This window comes from Oxyura jamaicensis, chromosome 1, assembly GCF_011077185.1.
Source record: "Oxyura jamaicensis isolate SHBP4307 breed ruddy duck chromosome 1, BPBGC_Ojam_1.0, whole genome shotgun sequence".
NCBI classification, from domain to species: domain Eukaryota; kingdom Metazoa; phylum Chordata; class Aves; order Anseriformes; family Anatidae; genus Oxyura; species Oxyura jamaicensis.
In genome coordinates, this window is record NC_048893.1 from 15,799,307 (window position 1) to 15,818,614 (window position 19,308).

Below are 19,308 nucleotides of genomic sequence, written 5' to 3' on the forward strand. Positions count from 1 at the left end.
TTGATTCTCACATGCCTTTTTAAACCATGTATGTTTAGTGTTAGTTACTGTTAACTGTTATTTTCTGTGACTTCTGCTCTTTTGGTATAAAGGACCCAACGATGCTTTGTAAGAGCGAGTTAGCAGAATGGAAGGAGAGCTCCAGAAACCCACATGTGGTCTTCACGCAGATCTGGGATGTTAGAAAGTGTCTGGCCTCAGGGGCAGCGTGTGTCGTGCTGGTGCATGACCAGCAAATAAACTGTACCAAGAAGTCCTGCTCTGCACAGAAATGCTAATAGCTCCTTGAACAGCCACAGTAATTGTATGCAACCAATCCACTTTGACTGTAAAGTGAAGTCAGAGTCCCGTTACAGACTGTGTCAGAGTGCCCTTGGTGTGACTGCTCCTGGTCAAATACCTGCTGCAGCAGCAGAGCTGGAGGACAGCAGAGGAACAGTTTCAGTGCATTATTTCTGCTGTCTTCGTACTGACTCAGCAGCCTACAGTCACCTTTGGTTCAGAAATCTACAAGTAGACTAAAAAGCTGATAATGCAGTATGGCCTTCTGAAGCTGGTGCTGGTGAACGCTGAGGGCTAATCTCATGCTCTGCTCCTTCCCCTAAGCCTTGTTTCTTTCAGCTTAACATCCTGGGCTCCCAGGTGCTGACAGGGGTGGTCCTGGGAGATCTGCATGTGTCCCTCGAGCCTGAGAAGTTTCTCTGGTGAGATCTGTAGTTTGCATATGAGGACTTGTGGGGAATCTTCCTGGACATTTTCCCTGGGCATCCAGAGAAGCAACAAGGAAAAAGCTGTGAGTCTAGGCTCTGCAGCAGAGCTGTCTGCTCACCAGAGCAGCACTTTCTTCTGTATTAAAAATAAATAAATGTTCAGATGACTTTCTAGGTCTGACTTTCTTGGAAGGTTTCTTAAGCAGTGTCAGAAGGCTTTTGCTTATACCCAGAGATGCTTGCATAACACACCATGTATGTTGAGTTCATGTCTAACGTTTCCTGGACAAAAAAGCCCTCCAAAACTCTAGCTTCTTTTTCTTACAAACGTTGTTGGAAGAAGCAGTTGTGAGCAGACTAGGCCACATGTCTGGGGCTTAAGAGACCTCAGTACAGACTCAGGAGGATTCAGGTCTCCATTTTTTTGTCTGTAAGGACTGTGTCTAGCAGGTAGAGGATCTTGCTTGGCTTCAAGAGCCCAGGCTTGCCAAGCTCGGGGAAGGACAGGAAGCCAGTCCAGCCCAGTGCTGGCAGCAGGATGGAGTCCTGGGCTAGTCCTGTTCCAGGGCCACCTTCTGCAACCTTGCCGTGTCGCTGCCCCAGACGTGCCTACTGAAGATGCAGGAAGGTGACAGAACCTGGAGGGCCCAACCCAGGAGGCTCACGCGCTGCTCGTGCTGCCTTTGTGGGGCCCATTAATCACCGTGCTGACACAGGTGGATTGTTTCTGGTTCTGAAACTTGCTCCTGCACTGGCTTTTACAGGTGCCACCTACACATTGCATTATGTAGACATAGCATGCTCCTTCCTCCTGCCATTTTTTGGGTTCCTGGTTTGGCTTCATGAATTGCAGCGCTGGAATTGGTTGAAAGCTCAGACGGGGCAGCACTGAACACTGCTGTGCCTGCCCCTTTCGTATAACCAGGCCAAAGATTTTGGGAGCTCCATGCAGAACCTGCCCTTCCCTGCTCGGCTTAGTAACACAAAAGTCTTGGAAGAGTCTGCTGCTATTTCTGAGCCAGGCGTTGAAATGTTTATAGCCTGTTTCGCTGCTTCTGCCAAAAACAAGGAGTGAAAACAGTTCCTGCACTAGCGACAACATTTTTCACAGCTCCCTTCATATTAGATGGATCCGCAACTCTTGTGACATTTTTATTTTCTGAAATTTCTGAAAATCCATAGAGCAGCAGTAGTTGTCATGACTTTTAAGCTGACAAAAGTGTATCTAGCAATAGAGAGCTTCACACTTGATGTTTTGAGAGGGGAGTCTCTCTCAGTAAGCTGTTGATTTTTAAGATAGTTGGCATATTTTCAGGAAGCTTTTAGAAGTTGAAATCCGTAATAAAGGTGAAATGATCCTGTCTCTTCTGTGTCTATAATAACATAATAAAGCTCCATTGAAAACACTGTTTGTAAATGTAAAGTAACTAATCAGTTGTTAGCATAATTATTATGTACATACCGTAGAAATGACAACTGAGTTCTTTCTAACCTCACCCACTCGAAGTGGGATGCAAGAGGAATGGTGAGGGAGTAGGCTAGACCAGTTCGCACAGCAGATCTTGTCAAATAAGAAGCCCTTTTAGAATTAGGCTTTCTGATCACAGGGAACAGAGGAACGCTTTACACAGAACTCTGCTCTCGAGGTGAGGAATGCCGTACAGTTGAGCAGCAGGCTGATAGTTCAAGCTCTGCCCGCCTGCTGCTGCTTCTGGATCAGCGTTGGCTTATTTCCTACCAGCACAGGGAGGCCGTGCTGCTCCCCATCTGAGCTCCTGTAGGCGTATGCTAAGAGACTCCAAAACCGGTCCCCAAAAGCTATGCTTATTGCAAGTACTGGAGCAGGAACTCTGCCTTTGAAAAAGCATACAGAGGCACAACAGAATGCCAGAAAAATAAACCAAAAAATAGAAAAGAGGATTGTTCATCTGCCAGATTTGTGTTAGGTTTTCTTAAAGTGAATTAACATGGCTCTTTCTGAAAGTGATGGATCACTTCAGTTTGATGTGTGCAGGTAAACCAGACTGAGCTGGAGAAAGGTTATGGTGAAAATGTCTCTGTGTGCTTCTTTTTTACTAGTTTGTGACTATTTCATTTCTCGACACTACCAAAATGCCTGTATAAAATGCAGTAGGAAGGAGAAAAGGATCTGCATTAGATAGATGTAGTTCATCTTTAATGCATCCTGTCTGCTTTTCTGGCTTCTTGTAACAGCTGTATTCCCATTAGAAAATCTTTTCCCCCTTCTTTCAGCATGAAGGACTCTTGGAAGCAAACGAGATCTGACCACAAAGAAAAAGCATTGAGTTGACAAAGCAAGGTATTTTCAAAAGGAATACAATGAATAGCTCTTCCTTTAGTCTTCCAGCTTTGCTGACTCGTTTTTTCCCTTTATCTTATTAGCATTTGAATGTCTTACTTTTTGTCCTCATGCCTAGGTTAGTTGGATTTAAAAATATATATATTCAATTTTTTTATCATTATTTTATTCTATACTTCACAGATAATGTAGTTGAGCAAAGATCAGCTGAAGATAAAGTAGTTCAGGGTCTTTTAGAACAGTATGAAAAGAAGTTTTTGAGGCAGGAGGAATGAGAGTTCTGGAAAAGTAGTTGAATGTGCAGTGAATGAGTTTCGATCCTTCTACAGTAGTAGATCATGCAAGGTGGGGACTGTTGGTTGGTTGGTTGGTTTTTGCATTTAGTTGTGATTTGACTTTATCCATACAAGGGTTTCTTTGCTCACCTACGACTCCTCAGTGCTGAATAAGTAAGATAAAAACAAAAGAAAACTTCACTTTTGCTGTGGCAAATTTTCATTGTAACACCAACTGCTGAAGGTTGCATAGATGAATCTGAGCCCTTAAATGGCTTTTATCATTCTAAATAATGCTTTCACTGACACCTTAAACTGTGCTTTTAGAGGAAACTGTAGTTGCAACTTACTGGAAGTAGTTTTTGTATAGTACTCTTTCTGATGCTGTAACGTTGGCTGCATTTCCACACCTCCGTAGAAGAGTGGTGGCACCCCTGGCAGAGAAATTCCCTGAACTTGCAGGTAGGTGGAGGTTGGGAGGGTACTGCTGCAAGTCTCTCTTCCTGTGCCTGTGGAAGAGCACCTCTTCCTCACCGTCCTCAAACCAGGATGCTGGGCTACGTAGCTTTTTAATGTTGCTTGAGGCAACTGCTTAAACATGCTTGTATGACAGGGTCTACTTAATGTTGCTTCACAAAATATTTGTGGCAAGATAAACGGGAAAAAATAGCCATCATCTGTGTGCCTGAGTTGTCATAAAGAATGGCCTCCGAGTTAGCCAAAGTCTGAGAGTTTCTCCTTCAGTTTAACAGAACATAAACCCTCCTCTTCCTACTTATATGAAATTAAATGGCATTATATGGTATTAGTCCTCATAAATCATAGTTACCAAAACAACTTCGGAGGAAGCACTTGGCAAAAGAGGGATCAGTGATGCTGAAACTCATCATTATGTCTTACTAATTCAGTTGTGTCTTTTTCTGAATTAAAGGGAATAGAAAAATAAAGACAAATCTAAAGGAGAAGATAGGTTGGCTTTAGTCTGTTGGTATGCAGAGATAACAGTGAAAATAATAATAATAATAATAAAGAAAAAAGATTGTTGGATGTAAAAGTCAAAATAATTTGAATTCCCACCTTTACCGGACACTATTCTTAGCTGCAAAAAACATCATGAAGATCTCTTCTTGTGCTTTAAATGCAGCCAGCTTACAGTATTGTACTGGATCATCTTGCTTATAGTACCTGACATTTTTATAGTAGGAAGGAATTTGTAAACCTGAGATGAGATAACACCACAAGCTGCATCTTCCACCCTTTTCCCACTGTTGCAGCTGTCTGCTAAGGTGACTTTCCAGACCACTCCTTGTCTGTCTTCTTGGAGAAGACCTTTGAAGAGCAGGAAGGCTGGTATCTGTTTTGCAACTGACCACCTAAGCACACAAGACAGAGGAAGGCTTAGATGGTAATCCTGGCCTTTTGGGCTTGAGAGGAGAGGTGTTTTGATTCTTCCTTCTTAGAATGCTAAGGGTAGTCTCCTAAGCACATGAGCTTCATGTTTCCCATGTAGAAGCGTGTAAGTCTAAGCTTGAAAGGGCATGAACATAATTAAGAGGTGACTTAAAGAAGAAAGAACTGCTGATAAAGTGGAGCTGCTGGAACAGAGGCCTAGGAAAGCCCTTTTCAAGCGTCTCTCATGCAAAGTAGAAGAACATCTTGTGATGTCTGGTATCAAATGTGTTATTTGGAGTCTCTGTGGTTCTCAAGTCACTAGTGGAAAGGACTTAAACCCTTGTAAGTGCCTTGTGAGAGGCAGAAATTCAAAGAACAGGTCATAAATAGTACACAATTAAGCTATAGCCAGTTATAGCTGTGAATTGGGAACTTGTCTGCAGAAGACAACATGAATTACAAAATAACTATACACAGAAAAAAACAGTTTACTGAATGATTACTTTTTGGTGGGTCCTTCCTCCATCAGTACTGCTGGGCAGACAGCAGGCGGTGTTCTTTGGATGTGTCTTTGCTTTATGGCAAATGGTGAAACATTTCGCTGTGTGTCACAGCACTGTTCTTTACTGCTGCAGTTTAGGATACAGAATAAAAGCTTTTTCAATATCTATGATGATAAAGATATATCTGTTTTCAGACTTCTAACATTTTGTCTGTAATGCCGTACAGTTGGCTTACTTGGGACAAACTTAAAATACTGGCTTGGCCTAAGAGTTGGGAGTCTGGCAAGGGAGAAACTTCAGGCCCTGGTGAAAACTCTGGCTCTGTCAGCACTGCTGATGAGATCCAGTTTGATGGTGTGTTTGGGATTTGGTGTGTTCAGACAACATCCTTGAACTCTAGCAATGTGCAGAGGGTTACAGGAAGATTTGCCATAATTAACATACACATAGAAGAGTTACTTATTTCTTATGAAGTACTGGTGTTTCCCTATGTAAGTATGACAGGATACATGTATGGTTTTTGGCATTCACAGTTTTTAACTTGGTCTCCTTTGATTTAACAGTGAACTGATTTGGTAGCTGTAAACAGCAGTTTACAGCCTGATCTCTAGGCTCTTCTCCAGAAGAAATTTTTTGTCACTTTGTCCTACGGGAGGATTTTGCACCATACCTGTAGGCCTACAAAGGAATGCTATTATGTAAAGTAGCTACTAGGAGACTCCCTAATCCACCTCCAATCCCTGTATTAAGGGAGACATCCGCTTTACTGCACATGCAGTATTGAATTAGAAATCCAACTTACTGTGTCGTGCCTTCCAAGGCTATTGTAGCATCTTTTCTAAATATTGCTCAGATTCCGTTTGGTCTCTCTGAACTAAGTATTTTAGTATTTGAGCTTTTCAGCAAAACATTTCTTCCAATAAGCTTGTGTATTCTGAGGAGCAGACTGAAATTTTTCAGTTGCTCTAGGGGCTGATGGCATACAATTCAACGATTGCTGTGTGGCGATGAAACGCTAGGTAGCTTGTCCTTGCACAATTAGGCGATAGCAACTAAACTTTTTGAATTGTTAAATCTTTAAATATAGATGACCAAATCCTTAAAAAGCAGATGTGACAGTGGTGTTTGAATTAATAGAGGATAAAATGCTGTAGAAAAACTGAAATAGATATGTGTGGGTGTATATATATATTATATATATATATATATATATATATTATATACATATTGGTAACTTGTGAGATACATTGCTAATGATGGTCTTTCCCACGAGGTCAGCTTTACTAGGGTTTGCTCTGTAATAAGATGCAGGTTAATGTAGTTCAAACACTATCGTTGCCTAGTCTTACAGACTTCTAAATCTCATTTCTGCAAGTGCCTTAGCATCCAGATATTTTCTTGCTTTTTCTACACAAGTTGACTTTGTTTAGAGAGGATTAAAAGTGTTTTTGCAGGATCACACCTGCATGTCGAGTTAAGCCATGCCCTAAGCCTCTTGTAATGTTTCTTGTCCAGCATGAGATAGGGAGTTGTGACTGACAGGCCTGAGAGGGAAATTATGGAAGCTGATTACTCTTGGACCTGAAGCTTGACCTTTTATGTTTACCCAGACTGTCTGAAGACGAAATGCAAGGAGCACATTTTTCTCATCATCAAGGAGGATACACATCTCTAAAGCTCAATAGATAAGGCATTGTGTTAAGACTTCCATGGTGGAATGTTCTTGTGGGTTCTTCTAGGGAAGTGTCTTTTTTTTTGTTTTGTAAATTTAGTTCAGTTTAGCCAAACTGTAGATTATTTTAGGGGAGTGAACAAGGAAGGACAGTGGGTTTTTGTTTTGGTTTGTTTTTTTCCCCTCCTTTGTGGTTTCTGTTGCTTAGGAAACTTAGAGTATTTAACTAACCAGGCACGGAGGCTTTATGATGCCAGACCCACACTGCTGCCAGAGTAGCAACAATGCTGCCTTAAAGAGTGGGAAAGGCCAAAACTGGGGTGGGTTTAAATTGCAAAGTCTTGTACTTGGACGTTAGAGAATGCCATGAAAAGCAAAGCTCTGATGAGTCCCAATGATCAGATGCTGTATTTTTTTTTTTTTAATAGGAGTTCAACCTTGTTCGTTGTGCACCCTTTATCTCTTTCTCTTTGTGTAAAGCAATTCTGTATCTCTTGCTCTTCTTGTCCTCCTAGTGTTTGAGATTCTGGATTTTGTTTTTAATAGAACAAGATATAGTGTAATCAGAACAACTGGTATTAAGGAAGCTGGAAGATCTGTGTAGACTTTCAAGAGGACTGAGGTTAATTTACACTACTTGTGGTTTTCTTATGTACACATTATGCATATTCATTTCCTCTATTTTATTTTTTTTAAAGTGCTTAACGAAGAGGTTTTTTTCCCTTTAATGGTTTGAGAAGATAACATCCCTTTTGGAACTTTGTGATACCATCATGATAGATTTGAATTGCAACAGATGTTTCCCCTCAGCTGCTGCATGCTCTCATTACACAACAAGGCAAGCTCTTGAAAGTGTAGGGTAGGCTAATCATAAACACAGTTTTCTTGCTGGAATCAAAATTGCTTGTAGACATGTAATTAGGAACAGCTCAGTGTGTAGGTGTGCCCTTATGTCCATATCTGTCTGTTTATTTACAGGAGACAATACCTACTGCAACAGTCCAACTTTCCTTCTGTACCATGCCATAACATACTATAGTCTTGGAAATAAATTCCAGTTTTAGTTGTCTGGTAAAATACAACTAAATACAAAAATAAATAAAGTTGTGTGGTAAAATACAACTGCCTTGTTGGGCAGCTGAACTCCCCTTCAACTGCTCTCTTACTCCTCTATCTCAAAGGAAAAGGGGGAGAAAATACAATGAAAAGGGCTCAAGGGCTGAGGTAAGGACAGGGAGATGACTCATCAAATTATCTTTTCCCTCCTCCCACTGAGTGGCGAAGGGGGATGAGGAATGGGGGCTGCAGTCAGTCCGGTCAGTCCCTAATGCTTCGTCTCCGCTGCTCCTTCACGGTCCCTCTCTGCCCCTGCTCCCCGTGGGGTCCCTCCCACGGGATGCCATCCTTCCCGAACTAAGCCCGTGGGGGCTGCCCACAGTCAGCAGCTCTTCAAGAACTGCTCCCACGTGGCTCTGTACCACGGGGTCCATCGCTCAGGAGCAAACTGCTCCAGCACGGGTCCCCCACGGGCGGCAGCTCCCCCCAGACCCCCTGCTCCTGCGTGGGCTCCTCTCCACGGGCTGCAGCTCCGGCCCGGGGCCTGCTCCTGTGGGGGGTCTCCATGGGCTGCAGCCTCCTCCAGGCCACATCCACCTGCTCCACCGGGGGCTCCTCCACGGGCTGCAGCGTGGAGATCTGCTCCATGTGGGACCCATGGGCTGCAGGGGGACAGCCTGCTGCACCAGGGGCCTCTCCAAGGGCCGCAGGGGAACTTTGCTGCATGCCTGGAGCACCTCCTGCCCTCCTCCTGCACTGACCTTGGGGGCTGCAGGGCTGCTTCTCACTCCTCACTCTCCCAGCTGCTGTTGTTCAGTGTTTTTTTTGTTTGTTTGTTTGTTTGTTTTTTCTGTTTCTTAAATCTGCTCTCCCAGAGGCCCAAACAGCGTCGGTCACTGTCTCAGCTCTGGCCAGTAACAAGTCCCTTTTGGAGCTGGCTGGAGCTGGCTCTGATCTGACATGGGGCAGCCGCTGGGCTCTGCTCACAGAAGCTACCCCTGCACCCCCCTTCTACCAAGCCCTTGCCACATGAACCCAGTACAAAGTGCTAGAGAATAATGTGGCTTCTGTGTTCCAACTTTCCTTCCTGGGGTCATTAACAAAGCATCAGTGATGAGATGATAGCAAACTCCTTTCAATTTAATGGCATTCAACCTGTAGCCTCATAGTGTAACACATCACATCATCATGTCCTCTCAATTCATCTATCTTCTTCCCTCTCTTCTAATTCTGTGCTCTAAAGCCCTTAGGGCCGCAGGAATACAGATAATCTACCACTGCCTTGCTTGCACAGCAGATAAAACGATCTGAGATACTGCACAAGGGCCTCCTGCAGGGAGGGGAGAGAGAGTTTATCACATCTTCTGAGTATTTGCAGTAAGATTTCTGACCTTCTCGAGGCACATACTGATTGAAGAGAGAGAGATTCAAACATCAAAATTATCAGATTACTTAAGATTTACGAGACAATGTATAAAAAGAAACAGAAGAGGTTGCTGTAGGGTAGAACATAATAAATGAATCATGTAAAACTGTGTAAAGTTTGAACCCCTGTGTCTGTGGTGATAGTAGAATTAGCAAGTATTTTCTGTTCTACTGCTTACTGTCAAAATTGAGCTAAAAGAGAGCCTAGAGGACACAAAATAGAGTAATTTTGTCATTAAAAAAAAAAAAAAGTAAAAAACAAAAGAGATTCCCAGTCTTCTTTTTGTCATCTCTTGAATGAATGCCCATGTGGGCCAAGTGATCACTGATAGCGAGCCTGTTGTGTAGTTCTAGACTAAAACAAGGTCATGACAAAAAGCAAAGCTAATTAGCTACAAAAAGCCTTATAGTTTTTACTGTTTGTTCATGGAAAAAAAGTCATGAAAGAAAATGTATGTGTCTGTCTACATATATGTATGTACATACATATATAAGTTACTCCTTGGAAGTTAGCATAGCATACTTTATGAGTGTATGTATATTTTTTTTCCTACCCATACTTATTAGGGTTGTGGGGGAGACACAACATATTTAGCAATAAACAACCTTTCCTGATGATTATTTCTTTGGGGAATGAAGGGTATGTCAAGTTGTATTTATATAAAGGTAGCTTACAGGGACTTATTTTTGATGCATCTATAAGAGAAAACTTTAAAGTTGTTTTTCTCCTTGCTTTACCAATTCAAATTTACCATTTTGTATGTGATGCACCTGTGTGCTTTCTGTGAAGTCTTTCTAACTCTTGATTACTTTTTTTTTAAGGCGAATGTATGAAGTGCAACACAAATGGAAAAAAAAACACAAGCAAACAGAAAAACTAGCTAATTAGTCATAATTAGATTTTAATCTTACTCAATATAATTCATTATTCTTCTTCTCTCGTAATAGAGGAGGAACTCAGGAAGCTGAGAGAAGAAACAAACGCTGAAACATTAAGGCAAGAGCTGGAAAAGGAACGACAGAGGAGACTAGAACTAGAACAAAAAGTCAATGAAGTACTTAAAGCAAGGTAAGAGAAATGTCTTCACTCTATAGCTAAAAGCCACTTGAGATCTCAGACTCTCTTAATGAGGAGTTTTGATGAAAGCATCCATTTCCAGCCTGGGCTCTCTTAAAATAAATGAGTTGCTCTCACAGAGCTCACAGAGCTCCTCTGCTTTCATGTGAAAGTACATCTTGTACATGCAAGTACTCCCATATTACTTGACCATACATACTGCCGTAGCTACAGAGGTGTCCTGACATCTGTCTGGTTGGGATATTCTTCATATCGCTGTCTTTGATGCCCTTCCTCTTGGATCTTACCTACCTGGGGATATTGGTGTGGAATGTGTGCTGCTGAGTACCAGAGCCTGTGCCATGACATTGCATACGCTTTTCCTCTTCAAACATTGTCATCTCCAGACTTCTCAGTCTGTATTACTCCTCTTCTAGCAGGACATCTCAGTAGCACACCACAGACCTAAATGTGTGGGAGTCACTGAAATTTGAGCCTTCCTTGCCACTGCATTGGCAAGTGGATATGTGCCTCCCCATAATCCAGTAAAACCCCAAACCCTTCAACATTGAGGATATCCTGTGTGGTGCTGCTGCTAAGCATCACGTTTGATGATGTCTCTCCTTAGTCTGCCTTACTGCATGGACTTTAGATCTTAGAACCACAGCAGCTGCGTGGTGGCCTTGTTGGTCTAAACCCACTTGCATATGTAGTTGCCTGCATTATCTTCCTCAGCAGTAGCTAAGGTTACTTGGCTGAGCAGTAGGAGTTGTGTTTCAACAATGACTACTGTCAACACTAAATAGTGCAACCTGATTTAGTAATCATGTGCAGTAAGCACTGTCAGTTATTTAGAGGTGATGAGCAAGAAAAAACAAATGGGTACAATTTTTTGCTTGGATATGAGGTTTCTGAATGTTATATGAAGTCTTCTCAGCCTGCTGCTTACTTCTGTACTCATTCTGAGCATAAAAATGCTTTTTCTGGTTAGATCAGCAGTCCATATCCCTTGGTATTCTCTTGCAAGGACGTGAGAGCTGTTTATGGGGAACACGTGAGCTCAGTTGCTTTCAGTGATCTATTTACCTCCTACTCCTCTAGCATCCATGCACAATGTGAGGGGTATTAGAAGGTACATCACCGCCTTTTTACATGCAACTCTGTTTGCAGGCCTGTTATTCATGGATTTGTTTAGTCCCCTTTTTAACATGCCAGTGCTGTCTACCACAGGAAGCTAAGGAGGCAATATGGTAAAGAAGTTCACTGTTGATTACAAAAAAGCAGTTGTGTGGTTTTTTTTGTTTGTTTGTTTTTGTTTTTGAAATGGATTTCCTAGTGGTTTCAAGACATACCCTAGAGTTACAGAATTGTGAGATTTGGTGAACAACTGTTCAGTATTCAGCCTACGTACTACCTTTGATCTTTTACTCTTCTCCTCTGCAGATTATAGAGTTCCAGCTTTTCTGGTGTCTTCTTAAGAGTATTCCTTTCATCGCTTCAGTTACCATTCTTTAACCCTTGTGTCTTAAGATGAAGAGACTGAGTTCACGTAGTATTCAAAGTGTGGGTTCACCAAGGCTTTATATAGCAATTGAATTAGGCCTTCCCTCTTATTCTCAGAACCCAGGACAGAGTTAGACTTTTTTGCCTGATGTATTTTGTCTGACTATATCGACAGTCTTCCAAAATCGCTGGTTCCATGGAAGATCGGTCCATGTGCAGTCCTGACCTGAGCTGCCAAGTTGCATACTTAGAAGGGGCTCTGCAAGGTCCTTAAGGAAGAGTCTGTTCCCAAGCCAGGCTGTGATCCTGCACTTGGAAGGCAATCTGCATAGATCTGTTTTCTGGGGATTTTTTTTCTGACATTTTACAGTTGCTCCTAGAGCTGGAAAGCGTGAGTGCATTTTTATCTCCTGTGCTGGTTGGTCTGGCTGCATACTCATGTAATTTCCAGTTTGTGTCTAGACTGATGGCAGCGGGAGAGGGACAAACTTGGTCTTGTTCCCACTCTGGGAATATCTGTTTACTCCATAGCAGCAGTACAAAGCAATGAGTGTTCCTTCCTACTATGGGTGTATAGAACTGATGCTTCAGGACACCATCTTGTCTCTGACTTGCTCCCTTGAAGGTGTGTGAGATGCAAGTTCTGCGTGCTTGTAGTTGAGCACAGTACAGGTCGTACCATCAGCTCTGACCCTTAGGCTTTCTCCTGAAAGCAGGTACACCTGGGTTCTAGGTCATACCCATCACAGAAGGGGGAAAATCATCCCATCATTGTTGAGAGTCCTGGAGAAGGATGAGGACTGCCAGCACTTCCTCTACAAGAAGGTACCCAAACTCCAGCCTGTTGGGTCGCTCTTTACAAGGAGTAGTGAGGATAGTCCAGGGTTTGATATGGCCCACTGTAGCTTGTGAGTATGTGTGTTTTACAGAGAAAAGAGTTTGGTCTTTGTTTATCAAACCTTTAGGCTTTCTTTTAGCTCTTTCAGTGTTTCTTCTTCAAGTGTCAACATCTGTGTCTTGTTGGGTTGTAGATAACCATAATCAGAGCAAATCTCTTGCAGGTGTGCCACTATTAAACTAAGGTGGCATGACCTGTCCACTCCAGTGCTGTATTCCCATTTAGATGTCCGAAGGATTGCATTAGCCCTTTTAGCTTGAGTTGCTCTTAAGGATTACATTCAGCCAGTTATCCATTTTATCCAAGTCTTTTTCTGACTAGTCTTGATAATATTCTAACCGCTTTTCAGCAGGTATATGTAACGAGTATATATAACAAAAATAAATAAATTCAAAGAGTTTCCCAGTTTATACTCAGAAGAAGACAATTCAGGTTAACTAGGCTTCCTCATAAATTGTGCTCTGTTATGTGAAATTCTTTATCACTGCTTTTTATCTGTTTGCACTTTGCTATAGGCATTTTAAAATAGTTCTGTTAGCACTACAGGCAAGGTGTTGGTTGACGCAATCAAGCATGTAATAGGCCAAACTTATGTTTACTAGAAACTTAATTTTATTAAGCAAATTGACCCCAGGAAGTCATTATCTCTATTGAAGCCAACAAAACCAAATTTGCCTGTGTCTCAGGTAATTTTTCATATAATCTTTAAATAGATCTGCATTTAAAAATGTTTGCATGTATTCTGTTTTTGCTTACAGCATTTAACTGCTAATGAAAAGCAAAGCATGTTGTAGTATAAAAAATAAATTATTTTAATTGTTGCAGTTTTCAGAAGTATTTGTGAAGTAGATCAATACATGTAGCCATATAAATACATGCTGCAAAATGTTCAGCAAGGAGAAAACAATGAATTAACAGTGTAGATTGTTTTTGTGTGTGTGCAGAACATGGGCTTATTTCATTTAATTGTTTGCAGGGAGGAGTGGAAGAAAAGGATGCTTAGTGGGTTTGTTTGTCATGGTGTTCATTGCCTGTGTGTCTGAGCATTCAAAAACGTGCGCTCAGTTAAAGTTTTCCATAGATGCTTTGGGACAGCCCAGCATTTGGTACAACAGCTGAAGCTGATGACATTTTGTTAGTGGAACAATGCATAAATAATTTGGAATAGTCTGTGTGAGTAATACTTGTTTAGTGTAAATTGTAGGCTGCTGCTGCCTTATTTTACAAATTGTGAGCCAGCTCTACCATGCAGTTAGAAAAAAAAAGCGCAAAACAAAATGAAAAAAAGTATTGTGATAACACCTACCAACATACTGTGGCTTTTACAAACATTTTAGTAGTATCATTGTGAGCTATTTTTAAGGAAGAATAGACAGTGCTCCTGCACAAGCCGCTGTTTCTTCTGTACCACTTATTTTTGTTGACTCTTCCTGGCCTTTTGCTAAAAGGCATCTTCTTCCACACACAAAATTCTTTGGGTATAGCTGACTTTGTCACTTGAGAAGATGCTTCAGATGGCAGTGGAGATTCCTCTGGAGCCTGGAGAACCTCCCTACTGGAAAGATACCTGTCAGTCTGGGACTCCGCACAGGTAGAAAGAAGCTGAGACACGGGTCAAAAGTTTGGCTGCCATACCGCACTGGGATTGCTAACATACTTGACTGCTGATGAACCCAGTTGGCTGAACTCTGTGCGTCTTTATTTTTAACTTAGCAGCCTACCACCAAATCTACTTGTGAAGTACCTCCTGTCAAGAGTGTTTTGTCTTTTTTTTTTTTTTTTTTTTTTTTTTTTACCTCTGGTCACAAACATTTACATCTTGTACAACTTTGGGTTGATGACATTTCTTCTGAAAGCCTGTCTTTTGTTTCTGACACTACAAATGTAGGACATAAGCCATGTAAAATGTGGGAATATCTGTGAGGACAACAAAGGCTCCTGATGTGTTCGGTGTATTTTAATGGGAGGGAGATGGAAAACACGTGGAAAATATTTTAACTCAGTTTTGTGACAACTCCTCAAGTTAAGGAGCCATGTATACCTGAGTGAGGTGTGTTTAAACTAGGTTGTGAAAATACCTCCTTCGTGTTTTATTTTTACATTACTGAGGTTGGAACATGCTCATCTTGCAAATGTGTATGCGTCTTGTGTTACTCTGAGCAGTAACAGTTACACAGATAAAACAGACTTGACTGGCTTCTACAAAAGCTGTCCGAAGAATGATGATGGGTTGCTTGTGAGCTCAGTACTTGGAGCTGGTCTGTAGGAAAATTGCTCTGAACATGGCTGAGAACAGTCCAATAGCTGTTGTGCAATGGGTCAGGTCTTCACAAAACTGTTGCAGAGATTCTTTTGGTTCACATACTGTTCTGCTCACAGCTGTAGTCAAGGCTAAAGATGCACAAACCCAAAATATTTTGTGAAGATAAACAGCCAGCAGTTCAGTGTCAACGCTCTCTTAACTTTTGGGTCATACTTGCACCAACAAAAACAACACTTTGGCACCATTCTGGATGTTTCTATGGGGCAGCATTGAGTGGGAACCTCATTATGTGTGCTTGTCATTTTGAATGTTATGCTTGTACCAGTCATGAATAGCTCTAACGTTCTGAGCCAGCAGTGTGCCCTGGTGGCCAAGAGGACCAATGGGATCCTGGCATGCATTAAAAGGAGTGTGGCCAGCAGGTCCAGGGGGGTGATCCTCCCCCTCTACTCTGCCCTGGTCAGGCCACACCTGGAGTGCTGTGTCCAGTTCTGGGCTCCCTGATACAAAAAAGACAGGGATCTCCTGGAAAGAGTGCAGCAGAGGGCCACAAAGATGATACGGGGCCTGGAGCATCTTCCCTAGGAGGAAAGGCTGAGAGACCTGAGAAGACTGAGAGGGGATCTCATCTATGTGTACAAATACCTTAAGTGTGGGAGACAGAGGGATTTGGCCAACCTCTTTTCAGTGGTTTGTGGGGACAGGACAGGGCCCCAAAAACAGGACAATGGCCACAAAATGGAGCCCAGGAAGTTCCTCATCAACATGCAAAAGAACTTGTTCATGGTGAGAGTGACGGAGCACTGGAACAGGCTGCCCAGGAAGGTTGTGGAGTCTCTTTCTCTGGAGATATTCAAGGCCCATCCGGACGCCTACCTGGGCAACCTGTGCTAAGGAACCTGCTTTGGCAGGGGGTTGGACCCGATGATCTCTGGAGGTCCCTTCCAACCCCTACAGTTCTGTGATCCTGTGATCCTGGGGATGGTTTGTGTTTTCTAGCCTCCTAACTGATCTCTGGCATGAAGAGTGGTTCAGAAACTGTAGGAATGATAATTCCTACCCTCTGTCAAAGGTTTTTCAGTAGTGGCTGATTTGACCTGGTTTTAGGATTGGGCCCAGTGGGTGTGCAAGTCTAAAGAATGAATTTTGAGCTTCCTGGACTAGATCTGTCTGAGGTGGCTTATTATAACCTGATTCACAGGTGCAGTAATGAGCTGTCATTAACCTGATGATTCGTAAAGGTCAGGTTCTTCGTGGGGAAAGAGTAACAGGCAGATGGCAGGTAAGACATTGCCAAAAAAAACCCACAACACTAAATTAAAAAAAAAAATACACCGTTAACGGTCGAGGCCAAACCCTTGCATACCACTGAGGGAGCCCAGTAAGGCTGGTATTCAAGACTGCTTTTGGCTGAGATTTTTTTTGATTTTTTTCCAAGAAACATAGGGAGTAATGACACTGAGCTGCTTCTGAAAATACACCCCAGCGTGTGAAAGGAAGGCCCAGCCTGAAGGTTCTGACGGGTGGTGGCTGTGGGATCCCATCTTGGCTCTGTCACCAGAGCCGTTCAGGTGTGACATCCCCTCAGCGCGCTTGCACAACAGGAGCAGGTCGAGTAACTGCCTCCTGCCCGTGAATGACTACATCCTTTCTGCCAAAACGTGTCTTTAATGGAAGACTGTGGCAGTGACAGATTGTGACTAAAAATGTCCCACCTGTATGGTGTAACCATTTGATGTGCTGGAAGGAGTGTGATCCAGGAAGACAAGCGGCTGCTATATAACTGTCTGTGCAAAGTTGACAGCAGAGAAGCCCAAATGAAAGTTTAGTTAGAAAAAAATAAATGGATAAATTCAGGTGTCTTTTGAAAAGGTTTGATGAGTTGCTGCAAATACAGAAACAACGTGGAAAAATCCTGCAGAGGAGTTGAAAACAGGTGAAAAGCAGAAGCCATTAAATTCGGCTACTCACCCTGATAGATGTCCAGTTATAGCTATAAATCAATAAATTATTTCTAAATGCTCCTTTTAGAAATAATCAGGAATGTGGGAAGCTCATTAAATATGGGGAGTGCTAAGGGAGGAAGGGAGGCAATTAGTCCTTTTTTTTTTTTTTCCATCTTACTCGTTTGGAGTGCACGAATTCAGAATGGCCTTTTCCATACGCAGACAATACAGTGAGATCTTTTCCTTGTGTACTTCTTGGAGGAACAGAGAGATAGCTATAAATCTACTTACATTCTGTAATCTTCCCGGTGCAGTGGGATCTCTCCATTTGCTGACCTGTGTCTCACTTGGTTCTCTTCCTGAGAAGTGAAAGATGAAGGGAATATTTAAAAGCACCTACATGGTCTGCTAAATAAGTGATATTGAAATTATGCAAGTAGCATGTTTTGAGGTTCAATTAGTAAACTTTTCCATCATACAACTGTGTCAAGTAAAGCTTACTGCAGCTGGTGTTATGTTGTCAAAGCTGCTGCTTCGTTAGAGAAATCTTGCTATAGCTTATCTTCATGGATGGCACAGGACTTTTGGACGGATGCCTGAAGTGTTATCAAGCCACTTTAGCAGTTGGAGGCTATGGATACTGCAAATGTAATTTGAAGCCTTGCACATGTGCAGAATGGCCAAGGCATTCGTGTTTTCCATGATCTACTTACTTGTAATAAACGAGAGTATTGTTCTTAACCTGTTTGAAAGATGTGACCAGTGGTGCCTGGTTCTTGCCATGTATTTTTATCACGTTGTCGTCTCTAGTTTTCACAGTTATTTAAATTTTGCATTTTTTAAAAGATATTTTAATCTTGGGTTGGTATCTTTGCACTTCAAGAGCTTACAACGTAACATTTGAACAGAATGCTTGACATCTGCTCTTCTCACTTTGAAGATGAGTGGTGCTGATTGCAGTAACAGTGGCAGAATTCAGGGTTCATGTATTAAACTGATTTTGTTCTAGCACTGTGGTTATCAATTTGCAATGTGGAATCCCTTTTCATTTATTACTGTGGGAAAAGTCAGGAGGTCAGGACTCTGAAGAGTTTTCCGGGCAAGCATTGCAATGAATCTATGATGCAAAACCAGGAGTAATGCAAGAAAATTGATACTAAAATATTCAGTAGCTGGGTATCAGACTGAGCTGTTGGTGACACAAAATAGCTAAAACGCACTTTGCCTTACATGATGGTCTTTCTCTGGATCCTAAGTGCAGTGTACAGTGAATATTTTTAATCCTGAAATAGAGCACACACTTGGTTTTCTCTTAAAATTCTTAACTTGTAGCATTTCACGTTGTTTCTGTTTTCTTTGTAGAGCTGAAGAGGTGCCTGCAACACAGCAAGCTGCAAAGCCACAGACACAAGCCAATGGAACAGGTAATCTTGGTCAAATCTGTACGAGCAGTTTGAAGCAGTCAGATCTTTTTTTTCACCTCTTTCTTTTGAAGCTGTGCCAGAAAATCAAACATTGTGGAAGAACTTGCTGGGTCCTGAAGCAGACTTCTGAAGAAGCCAAGTATGAAAGAGCATTTGTGCAGTTTCTTACCTCTGTATGATTCTGCTTTTACTTTTTGTGGATGATTTTGTATACCTGAGCAAGAAAACTATTTAATACTACAAGGCCTTCAGGAATGTAATGAACTGTTGTTGCCTGACTTTATTATTCTTGCACACCTAGCTGATCCTCAACTAATCAGAAAACAGCTGTACTGTATAGGAAAGATGTCCTGTTTCATTCTCAACTGCAAAACCTCTTTTATGCCATTAATGGTAATACTTCTCTTTTCTGAAAGAAAAGACATTCTGTAGAGGGAATAAGCTTAAATGAATTACTAAATATTTTAAGACCTCCACATTTCTCAAGCTGCTGCTCATTATAAATGGAATCATATCTGAAAAAACTAAGGCAACAGGCAGGTTCTCAATCTTTGAGAACACTTGAGTTTTCTTCTCAGACCTCTTGATTAAGAGTACTGTGAGAAATATCTCAATAATTTTCTCAGACGGGGTCTTCTGTGAAGCTAATTTATTCACGATTGCAATGGCGGTGTCCTGCAAGCAGGAGCACACAGCAAAAGCATATCATAACCTTATATTCACTATTAACTGACGTCTAATTCCTCACCTTTTTCCTCACTGGTTGAGTATTACGGGTTCACAACCTACTTGACACTTTTACTGTACCACATATGTACAATTTTACTTGACCAGTCTTTCATTTCTCCTTTCCCCACCCTTTTT

General features: G+C 41.9%; 1 protein-coding gene across 8 annotated transcripts in view; it reads left to right on the forward strand.

The window, feature by feature from the left end:
* Positions 1-19,308, forward strand: part of GRAMD4 (GRAM domain containing 4) — an 80,647-nt gene that overhangs the window by 36,603 nt on the left and 24,736 nt on the right. For all 8 annotated transcript variants that reach the window (XM_035319622.1, XM_035319583.1, XM_035319643.1 and 5 more), the window contains 2 exons: positions 10,302-10,422; positions 18,383-18,444. In XM_035319622.1, coding sequence (XP_035175513.1) covers positions 10,302-10,422; positions 18,383-18,444 — 183 coding nt within the window. The remainder of the gene's footprint in view (positions 1-10,301; positions 10,423-18,382; positions 18,445-19,308) is intronic.